Source organism: Pygocentrus nattereri, chromosome 6 (assembly GCF_015220715.1).
Source record: "Pygocentrus nattereri isolate fPygNat1 chromosome 6, fPygNat1.pri, whole genome shotgun sequence".
Taxonomy (NCBI): Eukaryota; Metazoa; Chordata; class Actinopteri; order Characiformes; family Serrasalmidae; genus Pygocentrus; species Pygocentrus nattereri.
The window spans coordinates 19,074,619-19,097,515 of NC_051216.1; the positions used below are offsets into that span (position 1 = coordinate 19,074,619).

Sequence of the window (22,897 nt, forward strand, 5' to 3'; positions counted from 1 at the left end):
TGTCTGTAACACTGCACACTGGGCTTGTGACAGTGCTGCTTCTGAATGCTGCACTCTGGAGTTACATAACATTTTAAAGCTATGTTGTTCATGCTCATGCTGTTAAGGGTGATACTCTATGGTTACAGCAGAGTTATGGTACTGATGTAGAAGGTCACGCTCAGGATTCATAGAAATACACGTTAGTAAAGGTAATATGGGAATAGAGTAGTACTGCTTCAGAATACTCAGCTGGTGGGTTGCAGTGATGCTGCCTGTATTCCATGGTTTCCGTAATACTCAGAGAGCAGAGTTATGGTAGTAAGGTAAATGTGCAGTACTAATGTAGAAAGTTACACTCTCGGGTTACAGTAAAGCAGAAATAGTGCTTTAGGAATTCCAAACTCCACTGAGGTTTCAAAACTGTGCTCTTATTATGGATACAGGGAAACTGTTTTTGACTGCTGCGTTCTAGAGTTACCGCTTCATGCATTAGTGTTACATTAAGGCACTAATATTGCTTTAAAATGCTGCACTCTGGAAAGCTCTTTTGCAGTTTGGCCTCTCTTGCTTCGGCCATATTAATAAACAATGGAGGTCTCTGTGTGAAATCACCAGCCTCACCCCACTTTTAAAACCCGATAGCCCGTAGCCTGTGATTTTACCCAACCAAGGGCCAGAAACATTAAACGCAGCACCAGATTTAGCCCTACGGTAAGAGCAAATGTCATGGTAGTAAGGATTACCAGCTAGTTTTACAGCTTTACAATATGAGGTGTGCGCTGTGATCTCATTTAATTATGGTGGTATAGATTCATAAAACACAACACAGACTCATAAAAAATAACACCTGAACAACTGTGACAGTAAAGTTCCCAGCAAGAAACTGATGTGGATTAAACTATACTTTCTGCAATGTTTCCAAACGTGTTTAGCCCACATATAACAAACTGCTTACACTCAGCTGATCATCCAACAAGTTAAACAGATACATTTTGACCTGTTTGGATGGAACAGCTTGGGAAACCTTCTAACTGCTGTCACAGGAGTACAGAGAAAAAATCAGACATGCTCAAGTAGGATTTCAGATCAGCAGGTGTAACTGGCAGTGAACTTAAAACAGCCTCTTCTTCCTACATCAAAGTCTGATGATTCGGTGAAGCCCCCTCCTGTGTGTTGAAAGTGGGTTTTTACACATGTGAACATGACATATTTACTAGTAAAAGAGCATTTCTTACAAGTAGAAACTGGTTTTACTAGTTGATATTTAATGTTCACATGTGTGTAAACTGATTTCATGAGATCAATAAAAATAGGAAGTAAAAGCTGAAACCACTGCCATAGTAATTAGAATTTAATTTCAATTTATTATTATATAATTTCTTTTGACAGTAAACCAAGCTTCACTTGACACATGTCTTGAATATGTATGAGCTTATTTACATGTTTGATTGCCTTTTGCCCAGGACACCAGTGAAATTGCAGATACATTGAAAGAGACTCATGCTAATCACCAACACTTTTTGCGGTGTGCTGTTACCACCGAGTTTAATGAAACAATGTGTAGTAAAAACGTAGTTACTGGCTGGCAACCGTGCTTTTGGTTAGACAAGTATGTGTCACTTGCTCTATTGTTTTTATTTATTCATATCTATTGTTTGAGTCTTTGTGAGTGGAAATGAGGGGAGTTAATAATGTACTATGTAGAGATGGGCAATATGAGGATATTTTATCATTATTGTAATCAATTTAACCCAGAAGGATAAGCAGCTTAGGAGGTGTGTGTGTGTGTGTGTGTGTGTGTGATCAATTTTATTGTGATAAACATGCTTTTCTGAACATATTGTAGATACCATGCATACTTTAAGAGCTCTGAACAGCTGTATGTGTCATTATAAAGAGAGCTTAAGTCTTTAAGATTTAGTGCAGTACAATATTAGAAATGTTATAAATATTATTTTACCCAGAGTTTATTAGTGCCCTTGTGTATTGTGAAAAAGTTTATTGTGATATGATTTTTTTTTCATATATTGCCTACGTGTCATCTTATACAGCCTCTGGTCAGTTTCTGGAATGGCACAGAGAGACTTTGGCCCAATCCCATTTTTTATTTTTACCCCTACCCCTTGTTTTTGAGTGTAACCCACCCCCCCTTGAAACGGAGTTACAAGGGGTAGTACTTGAAATCTTCCCCCTATGAAATGGGACAACCCTTCAAGAACTGGTCATCAATTTTCGTCAGTGACTTTTTTACGTAAACAGACAAGACGAGGTTTTCCAACCATTTCCATGCCGCCTCCAGCTGTGGTGATCTCATTTGTGTGTCACATGACAGGACAGGTGAATCATATTTAAAATAGCTTGAAAAAATAATCAGGACATGTTTTCCTGCTTTGTCTCCATACTAAAGCAATAATGGTATATCAGATTTACATTTGCCATTTATCCGAAGGAGACTGGAAAGCGTGGGCGCTTGCGATTCACTCACAACTTCAGTTTTTTACGCATCGATCATTAAAACGAGTCACCAAACAAACAAAAACCTACATCACTTCATTAACAGCTACTAGTGCTGCTCTGTAGGCGACCCTGTCAGTCTGCAGTGACAGCAGAGGAGGGGAAAGTTCAGCTCCTCACTGCTTAAATACATTTCGGGCATCATACGCCTTCAAAGAGGGGGGGCAATTAATTATTATCGCTACCAAGAATCCTTTAGTGATATGAAGCTGAACTTAGCTTTTTATTTGCCAGCTTCATTATCGAATTTTCCCATTCCACCACAATATAACTCCAAGGTCAGGTACCAGAACGTAACTGCTGCACCATTTAAGGTGGAAGGGGAAATTTCGCCAGGTAGCGACCGAGACATCAGCGTATTACTAGCAATATTTATGCGTGTTATGAAGGAAATTACCATAAAGTGCTATTACCGTACAATACAACGGCTTTTTAACAGAGAAAATACTTACATTTATGTGTCTCTTTGGTCGCTTGTGCAGCCATTTCGCCGATGATTCGCATAGCATTCTGGGAATTTTCTCATAACTCTTTGGTAGTGTACCTCTGAAAAATCTCAATTTGAAGGGCCATGTAACCCTGACACTTCACCCTACCCTTCCATCTCAACAACAATAGGGACACCCTACCCCTAGACGTGAATGCGCAAAACGGAGGGTTAGGGTTACGTGTTAGGGGCAAGGAGTGAAATGGGATTGGGCCTTGGTGCTAATTAAATTGAGAAAAGAGGGTAAACATACAGCTTCTAGAACATTACAAACAGCTTGTTAGTTATAGATTACACTGTAAAAAGTGGAAGAGAACAGAATTTGATTTGAAGTGATTTTGAGGTTTGAAATGATGTAAAATATTACTTTTGTTAATCTCAACTAGAAGACATTGCATTGGGTTTTTAAATATATGTTTAGGTTGAAACCACATGAAGTAGCTTTTTGGTTAAACACACAAACCATTTTGGTTAGAGTGTAGTCAACATTTTGGTGGAAATGTAACTTCAAATCTCGTATTTCACAAAACACAGTTTCAGAATGAGGCTAGGTCTCCTGTGTTTGACACAGAAGTGACGTTTGCATAAACAAACACTGTTGTGTTCCTTCTCCTGTCCATCTTTCACTGTAAAAAATGGATTTACTATGACCTTAAAATGTACTTGTAACCAACATTGAACTGTTTTTATGAAACCCAAGTATGTATTTTTAATGAAGGAATTTGAGTTAAATTATAGATTAGATTATCAATAGCAATATTTTACATGAAATGAAACCTGAAAAACAGTTCAAATCAACTTCTGCTCTGTTCCACTTTTTACAATGTGAATCACTGAGTAAAACATAAATGAAAGTAACATCGTCTCAGCTAGATGTTGGTTCATAGGACCTGAACAGTCCCATTTACATCAGAAAAGCATGGCTTCATTTACTAGTCAGTGACATTTCCTGATATTGCCATGGTTGGCAATATAGTGGAACTGCAAAAATCTGATTCATTTGCTATTGAAGTTGCAAATTGCATTGATATCACTGCTCAGTGGAGGGTTTCAATAGGATCTTAAATTGACTGCTGCCTTTACCAAGGACTTACCTCTATTTACAATATAAAACTACTCTCGCTCCTCATACACTGAACACTGCAGCTTTGCTTCAGTTTGATAAGTTGGCCTCTGAAAGAGAAGAATCTATTTCCCTTGAATTCTTTAGTAGTTAAATGAACACTAATGATTTTACTGATTTCACAGGCGTTGTCTTGTTTTGGGATGTGTGACAGTGCGTAATGGTAAACAGAATACTGTGATGTGTTTCTTAATAACGTGTGAGAAAAGACAATAGAATGTACATCACAATCTTTAGGCAATTAAACAGTGACGCATTTCTTGTGGCCTTGGCTCTTCATCACATTGGATCTAAAATGGAAATAATGATTATTAAGTTAAAATGCAGGCTCTCAGCTGTAATTAAAGTGTATGTCCATTATTGGGAGAACTGTGTAGGAGCCACAGCCATTTTTACAGGTGTGCTCACATTTACAGTTTTAAAGGACCATAAGTATTCAGTCAGTTGACTGCTCTGTTGCTTTATAGCCTGTTCTGTATTGTTGCATTGATGCATTGTTGCACAAGCAAACCAGAGCTGAGAAAAGGTCTAAAGTTTGTTGTAGATGTGAGATTTAGAACTAGAGTCGCTGTTGTCTCTCAGTATTAGGACGGGAGAGGAGTTAACGCCATGGTGAGGCTGAAAAATCAAAGACATTTGCTGAAACAATGCTTATGTCAGAAATCAGCTAGAGATCAGTTACTTTTACTACAATGTCAAGCAAGAATGCACTGGGGATCATTACAGACAACCTTGAAACAAGAAGAAAAACTCATCTTGAACTACTCAAAAACAGTGTTGAGGATATAGTCTCAGATGTGTCAAAGACTGGCATAAAAAAACTAAAAAAAAGATGATGGAAGGCTTCAGTCTGGCTTTGTCTGGTTAGCAAACATACTTTTTACTGCTGTGCAGAAAAGTAACTTAAGTTGTGATTTTTATTTTTCTACACTATTTGAACAAGGCAGCTGAACTGTACATTGTGTAAAAAACATAATGAGTGGATCAATATAACTGCTCCATAATCACTTGAAATAAAACCTCTTTGCATTAAGTTACATTAAAAGTTTAAACTCTTCTTCACAATTGTAGACTTATTTATTTTTTTAGATTTTTTTTTCGAACAGTGACATTTTGCTGGTCACAACAGACAGCACACTTTCTGACATTTAAATTGTCCATCATCATGGTGATACCATTATATCAATCTCCAATTCCCATTACTAATGTCAATCAGCTCGAGACTAGTTAGAAAGATGGTTCTTCAAGGGTTCTTTAATAAAGGGCATGGTCCTATATAGAACAATGAGGTCTATATAGAACCATTTAATGCTTAAATAGTTCTTTGCATGGTTCTTCAAATTTATTGGAGAATGTGTTATATTTGGCTCTATATAGAACCTTTTTGAAAATAGTCAATACAGCACCAACGATAAAGATCATTTATTGGTTCTTTTCAAAAAAGGTTCTAGCATATATAATACATTCACCATCAATCGGAAGAAACATTGCATCATGCAAAGAGCCATTTCAGCATAAAGTGGTTTTATATAGAACTTGTGGTTCTATGTAGAACTATTCCCTTTACCAAAGAACCCTTAAAAGAACCTTTTTTTAAGAGTGTAGGCTAAGTTACAGTTTGCCAAAAAACACTTTCAAGACCCATTCGGGAGCAGTCTAACGTTCAGATAAGATTAACTGATACCATCCAGTCAGATTTCCATCATCCCAGTGTAGCAGAGTGTTAGAAAGAAGTGCAACAGGATCATAATCAAAGGAACATTTCACCTGTGAAACATGGCTGGATTAAGTCTGGCTGCCAGTCTCTCTTGTCTTTATTGATGATGTGACTGTTGACAGTATCGGTAGAATGGTTTACAGAATCAGCCTAACTTTTCCAATCAAATGCCTCAAAACTCGCTAGATAGCGTTTCACCTTGTAGCAGAGCAAAGACCCGAAACTCATTGTTAAAGCAACTATGTAGTTTTTCAGATTTAAGCCAGTCATCCTGACCTGCATGCAATTGAGCTTTTGGCTGAAAACAAAATGTACTTGAAATAAGCAGGAAAGGCTTGCATTACAGGGCTGGCAGAGCGTGACCAGAGAAGACACCTGTCATCTGGTGATACCTTACAGACTGAACACTCCTTAGGTAGATATGTGTGTGGTTTAAGGACCACACTTTTTGTGTTATATTTGTTAGGGCTGTTAAAGTTAAAGTCATAATGTATGGTTATTTAACAGAGGAATGTATTGAATATGAAACCATAACATTTTTCAACGACAGTTTTATTAATTACTGTTACTTTGACCCATTCTGTTCAAGTACTGTGTGAATACAGGTGTGATGCCTACATGATTTGCCCAGTTCAGATAAAATTATCTTCAAATTAAAGCAGGAATTCTTCATTTTAACATTGGGTTCTGGGTCAAAACACCAAGAATTGTGCTATTGTCTATTGACCTATAGACAAGTCTTTATTTTGTCTATGTGTGATCAGCATGGTTTGAGACAGCAGGTTTTGTGACGAAGCAGCTCTAGGGGTGTTAGTACATGTGTGTGTGTTTAAAGTGTGAGGCCAGAGATATTGCGCTGCCTGGAGGCTTTTGGCTTTGGCTCTCGTCTAGAGTGATGCTGATTGATGCGATGCCCATGATGTAATCATGAACCTTTACTCTCCCAGCCATGCCGAGGAATCACACATCAGGGATTCTGAAAATAAATAACTGAAAAGATGTCTACAGCAGAAGCTGAGATACAACAGACCATACAGTCCTACACTCAGACAAGTATAAGCGTTCTCTCAATTAAACACCAAGACTAACTACAATATTCACTCATAAGCTCAAGTAGCGCTAGGATTGGTTAAGAAAGGTTTGTGTATTTTGTGTCGGGTGAGACGCTGGTCTGTTGTGCATGAAAACAAATACATTACACTGAGTAGACAGAGGGAGTTACTCAATGAGAGGTTTATGGAATATATATATAATTATGTATGGCTTAAGTTAAAGTATTTATGGTTAAGTTTTCTATTAAATACACTTTATGTTCAGAAATATCTAGACATGCCTTCTAATTAGTGAATTCAGCTATTTCAAGGTGCGCTTATTGCATGAAAGTAGGTCGTTTGACATGATCATGTGTCATTGCCATTTTGATTGGCTTTTTATAAAGTTTTGGAGACTTGCAACTGTTGCATGTGAGTTTCATATGGGTTGCAGTATGCTTTACTTTATGCAACTTCAGTGCAACTTAGTTTCATGGCTGTTTCAAGCAACTAAACGTTTGCATGAAAGTTAGTTCTGATCACCGTGCTTGTACCTGAATGCAATTAGATCCCCACAGTTCCACAGTTCCACTGTTCCACCATGAAGTTGTAAGGCTTCCACAGAAGAGTAGAGGGGCTGTTACTGCAGCAAAGGGGAGAGAAACTCTCTATTATTACCCTTAGTTCTGGATGAAACGTTGGATGAGCAGGTGCAAACCTCTGGACATATAGCATAGTTTGGCTTTGACTCTTCAGTGAAACAGTTTGATGCTAAATTGTGTTGCTAACTGTACCTCAGGTGTGTTTATTTATTCACTGTTTGGGAAAGTGTAGAATAAATGTGTGTAGGAGAGAGGAAGGTAGGATGTGTTCAATCTCATATGACGGTCTCTTGATTTGTGTAGGAATATTGTACAGACTGTACAACAGCAGCTCTCTACCAAGCTCTAAGGATTTAGAGCCTCAAAGCAACTAAACATCTAAGCTTTGACTGCTGATTCTCTCAGTGTGTTCTCAATCTGCAGCCTCTTCAGTTCTATTCTTTATGTGGTTTCCCATGTATGGAGCACACTGGTCTACCTCATGAGCTTGTTTTACTCTACAGCTTGACATAGCTACACATCACACACATACACTCACGTACACTCTTCTGGTCTCTCAAGAAAAGCACTCTTATGCACGCTCCTACAGTCTACAGTGCTGTGCAAAAGAGACCACCCTTTGTTTATCTAATTTGTAATGAAAACAACCATTTGGTGCAAGTTATTCAGAAAGAAGCAGAAAACACATATTTAACAGAAAATTACTCAGAAACCTCAACAAAAAATATGATAGCAAATTAGTCAGTATTTAGTAGAATACTTTGCCTTTATTGCAGCTTCTGTTCTTTTCAGAAGACTTGTTTTTAGTTTTTCAAAGATATCTGCAGGAATATTTTTCCACAACTCCAAAGTTCAGTCGTAAAAGTTGTTTGCATTTTCTGCTTCTCATTATTCAAGCATTCAATGAGGTTGAGAGCTAGAATCTGGGGTGGTCAATCCGTTGTTCTGAGAACACCCCGCAGCTTCTCTGTTTAATTCATAAAGTTTTTTCTTTTTTGTCTGTTTCCTTTTCTTAGTAACAGCTTCTTCACAGCTACACATCCACATTCACAGACTCTCAGTGCTGAGTTTTCTTCTTACAGTGAAGGGATGGACAGAAACACCTGTGGATTATTTTGGATTTGAAGCAGGAACTTAATTTTTTTCCCAAAGATGAAAGTTTTAAGTACTGTTTATCTGATGGTGAGTGTCATGGTGGTCTACCAGGTCTGGCACAGTTGATAGGAGTGCCATTTCCTCTATATATTCAATATTCTTTTGAGCTCCAGTTTTGGAAACTCACTTAAATTCTTTTGGTTTTCTCCTTCCTTATGCAATGTAAGTTTCATTTTAGTTTCAGTTTATCTTGGAGGCAAAACTGCATCTGATTAACCCCTTTTGGGTAGTATTAACATGCTCTGTACCTATAGAATTCACCAAACCACAATATGTATTTATATTAAACACACTGGAAATTTTAATGGTAATGAAAATTGTGTCTAAGTATTTAAGGTTACCATATCTGCTGTAATGCCGTCTTCTTCTTCTCAAGACTCAAGACTGCTTGTTTTGCTGGACATGTGAACTGGCAGACAGTGGCATTTTGAATGTGAAACGTGGGAGAAAGCTTTTCATACTGTATTACGAAGCCAGGGAGCCAATGCAGCTATTGACATAGTGAATAGAGGTCTTTGGAGGTGAGACAGGGTTGCTTTGTGCTGTAGTCTGGTGGTCTCCAGCTGTAGTTATAGCCTGACAATAGTCACTTGAAGTCTTTTTAAATAGGGATGCACAATAATATTGGAATCATATTGGCATCTGCAGATATTTGCTTATAATAAATTTAAAACAGCATAAGACAGAGATTTGACTGATGTTTCAGACTGATACTAGTTGATGTATATATGTATATATATATATATATATATATATATATATATATATATATATATATATATACTGTAAGCAGGACATTTCAGAGGTGCTGGGCTACTGCACTGAAATGTCTGCATTTTATTCATTGTACTGCATTTGTAACTCTCTACAAAACAGTGCTACATTTCCCTATAATGAAAATCTAAGAGGATATAGTATAAATTTGTGTAGGTCCTGGCATTAATATCGACATTAGCAGATATGTACATGAAAAATATCAGACTAGTTCTAAAGGTTGTTTTTGTGAGTCTGTCTTAGTGAGATGATGAAGTCATAAGTACAATCTCAGTCTAAAGGGCTTTGCTAATGCAGTCCTCCACTCACAAGTATGTTCAGATCACACACTAGACCACACTTCTGGAAACACTGCTATACAGGAAGATATGTGCCTATCTACTCTCTTATGGTGTGTAGTATGGCATTTATCTGCCTGTACTGAAAACCATGCCTGTGCTATACGAGAGAAGCATATCAATCCAAAGATTTAGATGTCCCAAGGCGTGTGCTTGTGAGCAGCTGGGTGCTTCATGAGGCAAAGTTGCTTTATGTCCGCAATCTGCTGTGGGCAAAGTGGTCTGTCTCTGTCAGCAAGGAGAAAACCACTAACTGCTCTGTGTCTGCAGACCACATTCGTCTGTCTTTAACTGTTTGATGTCTTTTTGATTGTGAGTTTGAAAGGGTTAAAGCTGTAGTTTGGCAAAAATTCAAACTTATGAAATTTTGCCCTTACTCCAAATTTGATTTTTTTTGCTTTAAACCCTTAAAATCCCAAGCTTATTACATACCAAGGCTTATTATTCAGTAATTACAGGGATGTTGGTGAAAACTGGTTGAGCTATTTGTAGGTTATAGAAGTATATAATAAGACTTTGGGCCTGCTGGTGAGCCCTGGCCATTTAAAAGGTTAAAGACTGTTTACACTGAGGTTGCATCTTGAAAATAAGAAGAACTTTTGAAAACATACAACTGCTATGGAGTGAAATTTTGGGCAAGGTATTTTCTCTGTTTAAGCTAGTGAATGCAGAAGCTAGCCAGATAGCTAACATGACTGCTAGGAAGCTAAATACCTGAATGCAGCTATATAACTGCAGTATCTGTCTTCAAATTGTCATTACAGTGGAGTAAATGGATTTCTCAAATGACAGAAATTTTTTAGTTTTTAGAATTAGTTTAGCTAATACTCTATCTAGATACCTCATCTTAATTTGGCGTCTTTTCAGTGGCTTAAAGGTAAAAAGCTTTGCATCTGACATCAGTTCTTTACAGTTTTCTTTATAGTTTTTGTTCAATCATTAAGGAAAGTGTTACACTAATTCTAGCTTGGTTGTATTTATGGTTGTATTTATTTATGTATTTATTAGGTGATAGAACAGAGGCTAGGCTAGAAGTCAGGATTTGTTGACACCACAGGGATTCACAACGGCTGTATGATGTATTTGCATGCTGGGTATTATAGTAGGATAACACTGATGAAGAGAAACAAGAAAATATTGTAAATTTGTTAATTCTGTCTCAAACCGATGAGGCTTTGGGAGATTATGCTGTGCTACAGAATACCACATAACTTGAAACAGCAAACTAAGCTGTAGTTTGGGGTCATAATACCCTTTTGACTACATTAGCCTTTTATACATGACCTTTCTCAGTATATGTGGCAGAAATGAAAGAAAAAAAACATGGTAGAGAAATCCCTGCATTTGTAAATGCTATACACCCTGGCACATGCCCTGCCGGGAGCAGGAGGAGGTGTGTTACCGTTTCGTTTGAGGCTGAGTACAAAAGCTCTCAGAATTTGCATCATCTCGCAGGCTGATATGCGCCAGTGTCATGGAGTCTGCTGTGTTCTGCTTTTGAGTTAAAATTGCTGTTAGCCATGAATCAGCTTCTAACCCTGTATTTGTGTTCATAAAGGCTGTATAATTAGCTCTGAGGATTAAGATTTGATGAGATAGTAACAATGGCATGTTGGAATGGCACTAACGAGGATGGAGCAGCAGAGATTAATCCTGTGTTTTTGGCACTAATCTGTTCGAACGCCCGCCTGTCTGACCGCGCGCGCAGCAAGGTCGAACAAATGGACACACAGAATCTTGCCTTGCTAAAAATAGGGTGCTTATTAACCACACACACACACATACACACACACACACAGAAAATTTCCCATATTTATATGCACAGTCACTCGCTTAGTCAGTCAGTGACAAACATAAAGGACAGGGGGATTTGGGGTTGGTTTGTTTTCTGTGGCAGTAAAAAGTAATCCAATCCACATTAATCCAACACTATGTCCAATTAAAGGGGAAGGTCAGTGTTGCAGCAATCCTGTAGTCAACATTCATTTAAAGATCTGGAAGCAGCAGACCATGCACACATTATCATTAACAACACCTAGTGCAGTTTATGATGTCAAGAATATTAAACCACTCAGAACTTTCTCTGATAGATAACCATATTACAGCCCAATTAAATGCATTCATAATTGAGTAGTTCAAAGTGTTTCTTTCCATGCGCGTTTGTATGTGGGATGCAAGATTAGATTACATTAGCCTTCATTAAAAAATGGAAATGTGTTACTACATCTAAATTAACTCAATAATACCATGTTGTGGTGAAGTGGCACTTATTTTGAGTGCTGTTCACTTTCCACTCATTCCACTTACTCAGTTCTGCTTTGACAAGCACATAGCCAATATTATAAATGTACATACAGCATGGTTGTGAATAACTGACTCTGTACTCCAGCACATTAGATTTGAATTAAAACCATGTCTGTGAGGTTAATTGCAAAATGTTTGATGGTGTTTATATCTGTATTAGGGGAACCCTAAAAACTGAAAAGTGGTGCTTTGAATTTGCGTGATTAAACTGTTTCAGACTGTTGTTTACAAGGGTGGGTGATAGGACAATATTTTGCCATTATCACCAGGGCCAATAGTAGCTATACGTGGAATTGGCAGTTGCTTAGCACAGAGATGTCAAACATATTGTGGCAACGGGCCCAATTACACTCTAATATGTCTATGTGGACATTTATATGGACAAACTGATTGAACAAATAACACCTACAAAACAGACTAGACAGTCAGCCTAAGGTTAGTCAGAAATGTTAGTTGACTGTTGCACAGAATCTATTAGAAAACTGCAAAAAATGGCAGGCACTGCCTGCACATGCATAATTCTTGAAGTTAAGAAAGGCTAACTTTAGCTAGCTAACTGATCTTAAGATTGTTGTGTAAGGATACTTATTGTTAGACATTAAATTTAAATGGATGTTAGTAAACATTAAGATTTAAGTTTAATCTTAAAGATTCAAGATTTAGTTAAGCTTACCTTAGGACTGCTTGTTAATACTTTTGACATTGAGCTGTGAATGTAGTCTTCACAGAGTGCAATCCAAAATTATTTTAGCTTCAGGACTGCAATAAAAACAGCACCAGCCTCCAGAGGATCAGAATAGCATGTGTTTCAATTAAACACACTTCGCCATTTCTTAGTATAATAATTTACTTGTCAGAAAAAGTAGTGCTCATGGTTGCTATGCAATGTTTGATTAAGTGTTGTGTCACTCATTATTTTGCAAATGGTAAAGTATGGTCCACAAGATGATTTTAATTTAGAACACGGATTCTAAATTAGACCACATCAGACCAGATAAGAAATGTAATCAGGCGAATCCCAGCCCCACGGCCTGCATGTTTGACACCCCTGACCCTGGGCCTCCAGAGGCCTCCACATCATTGCACTGCATCAGCAATATTACGTTTGAGTAATTGGAGGAAGGCTATCACTGGTTAAAAAACCAATCAATAATGCTGATTTAAAGTGGACCCAACCTTCTTGAAGTATGAAGCGATATGATAGGCTCATTTAAATCAAAGCTATCAAGGTTCAACTATAGTGCACTGCTCCATTACTGCTAGTGTTATTGTTTTTCAGAGCAGGAACATTTATGAAGAGCTGCAAAATGATAAATTAAGCACACAAGCAAAAAGAGTGAACTACTGTAATGTATTAGTTGTATTACTCAGAGTGATTTAACTTTGGTGTAATATTTTGCTGTAAAAGTGCAGTTATTCTAATCATAGCTGAAAATAAATCCTCCTGCATTCTGTAACCGTTATCATGATGAACTGTATCACAATATGGTTTTCTGAGCAAATTGTGGATATCAAACACTGAGCAACTGTGTGTTTTTATACAAGGAGAGCATTATTAGTCTTGTTCAACATAATTGTCCTGTTTATCTGGATTTAGTGCAGTCGAATTTTGACATTGCACTGCTGTTTTGCCCATATACTGTATCTCAGTCAAAGAAGATATTGTTTAGTGTTAAAATTTCTTAAATTAGGATGTTTTATTAAAAAATAAAAAATATATATCTTATATCTTATCAATATATCTCATATTTCTCATTATAAAGTTGTTGTAAGACTATTAGAAATTTATTTAATCATTCTCTAGTTTTTGTATTTGTTTGAAGTAATTTTTTAGTGAGTCATTTTACTTGTTTTGAGAAATAATGCAGATAATTCTGCAAACTTTTTAACACAATAGAATCATAATTTTTTTATTATATGGATTACGATTACAACACTTTTTATATGTAGCTCAACCCATTTGAGCACCAAAAGTAACTGGACAAATTAACATAATGGTCAATTTTATACTTATAATGGTTTGTAGGACGTCTGTGACCCTTTATCTTCCCTCTGCCAGGCCTGTAATATAGCCTTGTTAGTTTTCTACTTGTAGGAATGTTTTCGTTCATTCAGTCTGTTTTTCAGTAAAGTCATTTATAAATCAAACTCTGTAAGTGTCCTTATTCATATGTTTCAGCTCATTGTCCTGCTGTAAGGTCAGTGAGTTCTGTGGTATTGTAGTGGATCTCAGTAAAGGTGTTCCTGTTCAGTTCAGAATTCATTCTATTGCTCCCATCAGTAGTCACAGCATCAATAAAGCCAAGTAAACCCATCTCACTGGCTGTTATACATGTCCATGCCATTATACTGCCATTATGAAAGTAAATTTTTTCATCATACTTCTTTCCATCACTGTGGTACAGGTTTATCTTCACTGTGTCCCAGACACTCTATTTTTCATATCAACATTGCTTTCTTGCTTGTCAGCAACATACTCAAGAATTTATTCTGACATATCCAATGTATGACTCTGTTTGATTCTGTCAAATTGTTCTGCCTGGCATTGACACCTCTCCAAATGCCAAGTGTAGATGCTCATGTAAAACTGTCTCTTGACAAGCCAAATGTCCAATTGTGGTTCCTTAAAATGGGAGAACTACGTACAAAAGAGTAATAATTCCAATACGGTCCTCTCAGTATGAGTGTACATGCTCCAGTTGAATTTGCCCCCCATTGTTTGACTTCTGATTGGATGTACCAATTTACAGAGGCAAAAACAAAACAACCAAAAAATGCACTGGTCCCTTTACACATCAAACTATATGGATTATTTAAATGTTTTTCAAATGTTTTAAGAGTTGAAAGAAGTGTTATTATTATTATTATTATTATTGTTGTTGTTGTTGTTGTTGATGTTGTTTTGGCACAAACTTTTGGACACAACATTAGAATAAGTAGTATAGGAACAAAGCATTAGATCATGGTCATTAGGGTATATCCTAGAATGTCTTACACTGTTAAGGTTTATTTAGTTTGATCTTTCTATTATTTCCATATGGCACCATATGTTACTGATTAAGTCACTTGCTCTCTTACTCTCCCTCTCTCTTTCTACCTCCCTCTCTCTCTCTCTCTCTCTCATACACACATTCTCTCTCACACCAGGTGTGTGTTTATGGCTCTTTCTCCTTCTGCACAATAACACAGCGATGCCCGGAGAGAGAAAGAAACACATTTGGAAGATGTAGTGCAGCACTGACAGAAAATCAAACGAGAGAGAGAGAGAGAGAGAGAGAGAGAGACAGAGAGAGAGAGTTTGTGTATGTACAGTGGGTGAATGGTGTGGTGTGCTTTGTGTGTGTGTGTCAGTGACTTTGGTTTTATAGCTCTGATGCCTGTTTGGATTGTAAATCGTAATGGAGCCCTGATTTTTGGTGTGAGTGAGGAGGGAAATCTGTGTGTGTGTGCGTGTGTGTGTGTGTGTGTGTGTTTGTGGAGTACTGGTATGTTCCTCCTTCTGTCTTGCTGCTCATAATTCACTTTATAAATGAACCTCCATCAGCTTTTGCAGCTGAGCAGGAAATGGAGGAAGGAGAAGAAAGAGCAGCATGCATGACAGCATTCAGCCATTTACAATCAATGTGTGATCCTGCAAGGACACACTCCTCCTTATACACACAGATGTTTTTCTGCCTTTCCTAGGCAGTCAGCATGCAGGATGAGGTTGGAGGATGAGTGAAATGAGGATAGAGTGTGAGTGCTGCTAAGCCACCCTGGCCATCTACAGTACAGCTCAGAGCTACATTGTTTTTTCAGTACACTGTTTGTTAATTGTTTATTGTGATTGGAAGGCTGCACAAATGAGCCCCCTAATGAATTACATACATATAACAGGCATACATTTGCATTAGAATCTCAAAAGACTTAAAAAACATCCTTTAGCAATGGCTGCAGAAACAGTGGCTAGATGGAGGCATGACCCCTGTTAGCACCAGAAATGAAAGAAGACAAGTTGCAAAATATGCAGTGATCAAGGCACAATATGTGCACATCCTCGTTATTGTTTCTCAAGCTTTTTAGGTGCATGAGTAAAATAAACCTCTATAATGTTTTGGTGGGAAAGAACTACATTGGTTAATGGCACTGTCTCATCTAGTGTTGTAGTACCCAAGTCTGAGACCTTAAATTAAATGTCTTGTTCTTGTCTCAGTCTCAGGGTGTGGTGGACCCAGGAAAATGTTCTTGAGACCAGCTGAGTGCGGTGCCTTTCCTCTGTTTTTCCTGCCATGAATGAATAATAAAATACCTTCAAACAGAATAAACAGTCCTTTATTTACATGTTAAAACAAAATCTGTTGCTGATGAGGAACTAATCCGTTCTTTCTGGCTATTATTTGTTTGTTGATGTAGGTTCCAAAATTCAGACTTTCTTAGAGGGCAGATTTGAATGTTATTACTATGTTTTCATTTCATAATAAAAATGGATGTATGCTGTTTGGTTTAAGGTTAGGGGAGTTTTTTACTTTAAAAAAGCTTTATAGAAGATTAGAGAATAGCAATATCATGTACAATAACATTACCAAAAGTTACAATGCAAAGTTAAGCTAGGACTACATTAAAATAATAATGAATCATTATGTGTTTTCTATTGAACCGGTTGACAGCTCCAGAATTTCACTGCCTTTTTTAGCTCTGTGTCTCATAAGCAAGCAGTTAGTGGGCGGAGCTGCATGCAGTTTGTCTGATTAACTGATAAGCTTAATGAATAAAATTCCTTGTATCTCCAAAATTACAACTTTACAGGAGAAGGAAAAAACTTACTTTACTTTTAATGTAGGTCAGTGGAACCAGACTAGGAAAGAAGTCATTTTCTTTTGGTCCATTCATCATAAATTTTTGACACATTGTAAAGGGTTTTTTCAAGTTTCAGGTAATTTCAAGTTATGTCAAAAACTGAAAAATGTCAAAAATGAAGATACAAGGTTTTCTTCCCACAACAGCGATATACTCTACTACAAGGTGTTTTACAATGTTGCAAGACGTACCTCAGTGATATACTGTCCTTATGTCACTGCCCTAGTATAGCTTATTTCCATAGCGTGAGAGCCATAAGATTCAGCTGAAAATGAACAGCGATTCAGTCCAGCACTGAGACAGAACACAGATGTCTTCAGTATGAGATCCAAGCAGTGGATCCGAGACTGAAGCACACAGGCGGATGTGTGTCTGTGTGTTCGTGTGTGACGCGGCACCGGAAGCTTCTGCCTCTGTTAATGTCTTTAAGATAAACCTCCTGCTTTTTATTTATTACAGTTTACTAATTATCATACAGTCACTATATGTGTCTCACAGGGCTGAATTATGAACCACATTCCTCTGCTTCACAAACCAAGGCAGCCTGATGAATAATACAGGAATGGTGTTTAGTAATGTGCTGAGACACGTGGATCACAGAGAAAACACATGCACAGGCAGACTGACATATGGCCCTGCACACTCAGGCCCTTCAGTACTACACTTACTGAAGCAGCCTGCAATTTGACTACAGATAAAATCTTCTGGGTAACACTTTATTGTAGGATACTTTTCATAAGGCTATTTTACACCTACATAAGCTTGTCATGACAATCCTACATTAATGTTTATAAATGCTTATTCCCATAAATGTCATTCACTGTAAAGTAGCATTTGCCACTTTTAATTGGTTAGCTAAATTAGTTTTTGTCCTATTACAGTAAGCATTTATAAACATTTATAAAGAGTTATGTTAGTTGTCATGACAAGCTTAACAAGTTAAATGTTAAGTATCTTTGTGAACAGTACCCTTGAATAATGTTACCATCTTTTGTATCTTTAGTTTTTTCCTGTATATCTACTGCTACAGTAGTGCTTATGTATTTGTCTTATAAGAATGTTTTAAAACTAAAATGGCAAAACAATTTATTTTTGTTTAGGTTAAGGTTAAAAGAATATAGATTTACATTTTACATAAATATGTCATGTATGAGACATGACGTATGCAAATATTTGAATACCCCCTGGTCAGATTATGTTTTGTAGATTTTTTAAGTGAAAATAAATAACATTTCTCTAAAGAGAATAAACGTAAATATGGCATATTTTCAAATTTACTACACAATCTCTTTTTTTGTATTGTATTGTATTAAAAAATAAAACATATATTATATATATAAAAATATATACATTTTTTCCAATATATAATTCAGCAAATAATTAATAAATGTGTAGAAGTGTTCTCTGTAGAGAATCTGTACTTATTTTCACTTAGAAAATCAACAAAACGTTATTTGACCAGTGTGTCCAAACTTTTGCGCATGACTAATAATATGACTGCATGATGTCCTGTATGAAGATGTGCGTGCGTGTGTGTGTGTGTGTGTGTGTGTGTGTGTGTGTGTGTGTGTGTGTGTGTGTGCTAAAGTGTGCATAGACATTTGAAATATTCTGTGACTATTCAGAAAGCTATAATTCTTTCTCTTCCTTCCTCTCTCCCCTCCTTCTCTGTAGGATCTGGGTGGGGTGAGTCCTCCTCAGAGGAACTGGAAGGGGATAGCCATCGCTCTGCTGGTCATTCTGCTGGTCTGTTCACTCATCACGATGTCTGTCATCCTCCTCACACCAGGTACACACATATACCAAGCTTTCACTATTATTACAGTTAGGAATGTGTTGATACTGGTGTCAGGTATCAACCCTAATACCGCTGGTACTCATAAAAATCCACTGAAAACACCTAATGAACAATGGACCCAGGACTCAAGCTAGCATTGAACGAGGTTCTGCTTGCACAGAGAAGTAAAGATGTAGGATAGCAGAATGGAGACTAAAATGGAAATAGTCTTTGTAAAATAGGCTGTAGAGTGACCGTATAGTCCTACCACATACATTGCCACCTGGTTTTAGTTTCACTGCACAGTATGGCACAGGAAAGCAAAGCTGCAAAAGCACAGTTTCTCAGCATTTCTGCTGTTCAATTTTTTTAGATAAGTCTGACAAAATAAAACCCTAACCTAACCATATGACCCATTCTTACTGATCTCTGATTTTTACCAAATTATTGCATATTTTAGTTTGACATTATTATGATGTCAGTATTATAAGGCACAAAAGTGTGCTGCATATTACTTCATAAGACCATTAATGGTTAATTTGACCATACACATTAGACTGCATATCTGGGAACCTTATTTTGTCCGCTGTTCCAAGTTGGACATTATTTAAGCAGCAATTATCCAGTAGCCTATAACTCTCATCTGATTTACCTCATAAAATATTTGTGAAGTACTGGCAAATAGTTTACATCCAGAATAGAATACAAAAGCAATAAAATAAGTCAGACAATATAGGCTATGGCAGAAACAAAAGCTTATTTATTGAGCTAAGTTGTAAGTATGTGATGAATAGGACACTATAGAAGCTGAGATATGAACACTCGAGTAGCAATTACAACAGAGTGCTGTGCTGAAGATGGTTGAGCCTTATCTGTGGAAGGGGAAAAATATTTTTAAGCAACAGAAACTTTGCTTTTCTCCTTGATTGCTCTCTGTGTAAGTAATTGAATTGGAATCCAGAGCTTCTCTTACAGCAAAATGCAACATTAATTGTTTAGCTTGTGTTGTCTGACTACTACACTGCACTGATGATTTAATTAATAAGTAAAATATTATCAAAATTAAAACATTTTAATTAGTTATGCTGACCTTATTTATGGTATACTCCCACATGATAAAATGATTTATTTCTGAACTTATTCTGTGTTGAGGTGTAAACAAGCATGTATATTCCAAACGGTCAACTCTGTGGCCTTCTTCCAGCAGTTATGGAATTCCAGTCTTCCTCATATTGGTGAATGTGCTACAGTGTAAGAAGAGCACTAAAATGTTAAGTGTCAAACAGAAGCCACATCAACCAAATCATCAAAATCATAATCACCTGTTCAACACAAAGTCTAAGGTAGTAGCACTTCCTGTTAGCATGGTGTCAACCTTAAACTTTCAACCCTCCAACTCAGTGTTGGTGTATCCTTTAACTGAGGATGAATTCCTCATGAAGGTGTGTTTGTGTCTGTGCTGTGGTGTGTTTGAGTGTGTGGGTAAGCTGAGCGTGTTTCTCCTTTTGTGTTTGGCTCAGGGTTGACCTCTGTAGACACTGACAGACGTGACCTTGGGAGAAGGTCTGTGTCTGGTTTCTGATGGCTCTGTAATGTGTGTGTGTTGACAGCGGACACTCTGGCTGGTAGTGACACTAAGTTGACAGTGGAGGATCTGTTTGGTCCTGATTTCCACGTACACGATCCTGAGGCACTCTGGATCAACGGTAAGACAATATACTGGAGGACGCTTTTTCATTAACTATGATGTTACTGTTGTGCTGAACAGTTTCTCTCTCTCTCTCTCTCTCTCTCTCTCTCTGTCTGTGTGTCTCTCCGTCTCTCTCTCACACACATGTACATACATACAGAGTCACACTCTGTAAATAAGATCACTTTCTTCAGTAATGATAGCCTGTTACATCAGTGAACACATGTAATCTCCCACTCTTGTGTAACGGCAGTGTGGCAGCCTCAGTGATTGACAGCAGGACGGGTGGCATGCTTTATTCATGCTGGTGTCAGTGTCCTGAGGGTGGTCACTTTCTTATGCTGAGATTAATCAAGACTGTTTCTCTGTTTCTGAGATGGAGCTCAGCGTTTTACCAGCGCTGGAAGAGTTGAATTATATACTTGTGTCTATGTTGGTATTATATTATATCTATTAGTGTCCTGCAGGGCCTTCTAGGCCTTTCTTAGAAGTAAGTATTTTAGTAACAAAACCCAATAAAATGGTTCAAATCTTGAAACGCCCAAAAGAAATTTGTCCAATCAACCACAGTGCCTCTCTGTTTGATTAGGACTTCAGAAGCTGGGCAGAAGGCCTAAGACATCAGATTAACAAATGATATAATGAAGAATTGTCCATGGAATCAACCTATCACATTTTTGATCATGACTAAATGCTATTTCTGCTACTTAATCTGCTATTTAATACTCTATAATTACTCTTCTCTTTTAATAATGTGGATTCTAAGTCATACATCAATCCCATTTTATCATTACCATGATTGAAAAAAAAAAAACAATAATAAGCTCTCACTAATGGCAGGCCTACTCTGGGTAAGAGGTAAGGACCTGCCCCAGGTGCAGAAGTTTACAGTATCTTGGAGTCTGGTTCATAAGTGATAGGAAGAAGGATGATGAGATCGTCTGCAGGCTGGGTTAGGCGGCAGCAGTTATGTGGTCACTGTACCGGACTGTAGTGGTGAAGTGGGAGACGAACCATAAGGCAAAGCTTTCTGTTTAACGGTCAGTCCACATCCCAGCTTTCACCAATGTTTATGAGCTGTGGGTAATGACTGAAAGAATGAAACTGTGAATATAACTGGTGGAAATGAGCTTTCTCTGCCGGGTGGTACACTTCACTTGATAGGGTGAGGAGCTTGGTTATCTGGAAGGAACTCCAAGTACAGCTACCACTCCTCCACATTAAGAGGAGCCAGTTGAGGTGGTTCGGGCATCTGATCAGGATGCCCCCTGGACACCTCCCAGTAGGGGTTTACTAGGCTCGGCCTACTGGGACGAAACGCCGTGGTCGTCCTAGGACCCACTAGAGGGATTATATCTCCAAGTTGGTCTGGGATACAGGGTCGTCTGGAATCCTCTGCTCTCCCAAGTGCTACCATGACCATATATGGATTAAGTGGTTAAAGTTGATGAATGAATGAATGAATGAATGGATGAATGAATGTATGATCCAAATGAGCTTGACTGCTCATTAGGATAAAATCACAGGGCATCCAACAATAAAAGAGGCACTGTGATTCTTTCATACAATGATAGAAAAAAACAGTAGTACACGAAAGGCTGCAATTCTGCACATTGATACATTTCACTCTGGCCAGTGTGCACATGCATCTGGTGGCATATTTAATTGAGTTTAAGGGGTCATTGCTAAAGTCACAGAATGGATTCCTGGCGTGATGCTCAGTTTAATAGAGCAAATAATGTTATTTAGAGTGCAACTTGACTTATAGAAAGAACTGGAAATGTGCTAGTCTGTTTATTTAACCTCCACAGTGTGAGCTTTTGGTTCAAAATTTTGGATGCATTGTTAATTTTTATGTTTGTTTGCATGAGTGTCTTGCGCCGCCAGGCCTGAGTTCTGCGTGTTTTAAATATTTTTATACATTTTTAATTTCAAAGGCATGTGCTTGAGTCAGGAAGAAAGCAGTTTGTTGTGTCTGTTTCTCTTGTTTACCTCTACAGAACAGAGATGGATGAGGCAGAGCTGTCCATCAATACCTCTAACCCTAATGGCCTTCAGAGCAGCCCATACACTGCACCCAATATAGAACTCCTGACCTGTTACAGAGAAAAACACTACACACACACACACACACACACACACACACACACACACACACACACACTAAAGAGCTGAACATATTCACTGTAAATCGAGCTTCACAGAGATGTATGCACGATCAGAAACTCAGACTTATAGATCAATACACACTGTGCATTCAGAGTTTGACCCTGAGGCTTAATAGCTTGAGATAAGCCAGACACAGTGTGTGCATTAAATATTTGAAGACATTTTCATTTGGAAAGCTTTCAAAAAGAGTAACAATTTTCAAAATGAAGGCTACATTAATGGAGAGAGGAAACCTCAGTCAATATGTGTGTGCATATCCTGGGCACCTCTACTGGTAAATGTCCAGCAGGGTGACCTACACACTCCACAAAAGCAGTGGTGTCCAGGTGTGTGTATATGTATGTATGCCTGTATGCAGAGTGTTGACTCAGCTTAGTTACACAAATCAACAGAGTAAG

The 22,897-nt window shown here is 37.7% G+C and overlaps 1 protein-coding gene across 2 annotated transcripts in view; it reads left to right on the top strand.

Moving 5' to 3' along the window:
* Nucleotides 1-22,897, top strand: part of LOC108424244 (inactive dipeptidyl peptidase 10-like) — a 126,817-nt gene that overhangs the window by 50,959 nt on the left and 52,961 nt on the right. For both annotated transcript variants that reach the window (XM_037539285.1, XM_037539286.1), the window contains exons 2-3: nt 18,538-18,652; nt 20,251-20,346. In XM_037539285.1, the coding sequence (XP_037395182.1) occupies nt 18,538-18,652; nt 20,251-20,346 (211 nt within the window). The remainder of the gene's footprint in view (nt 1-18,537; nt 18,653-20,250; nt 20,347-22,897) is intronic.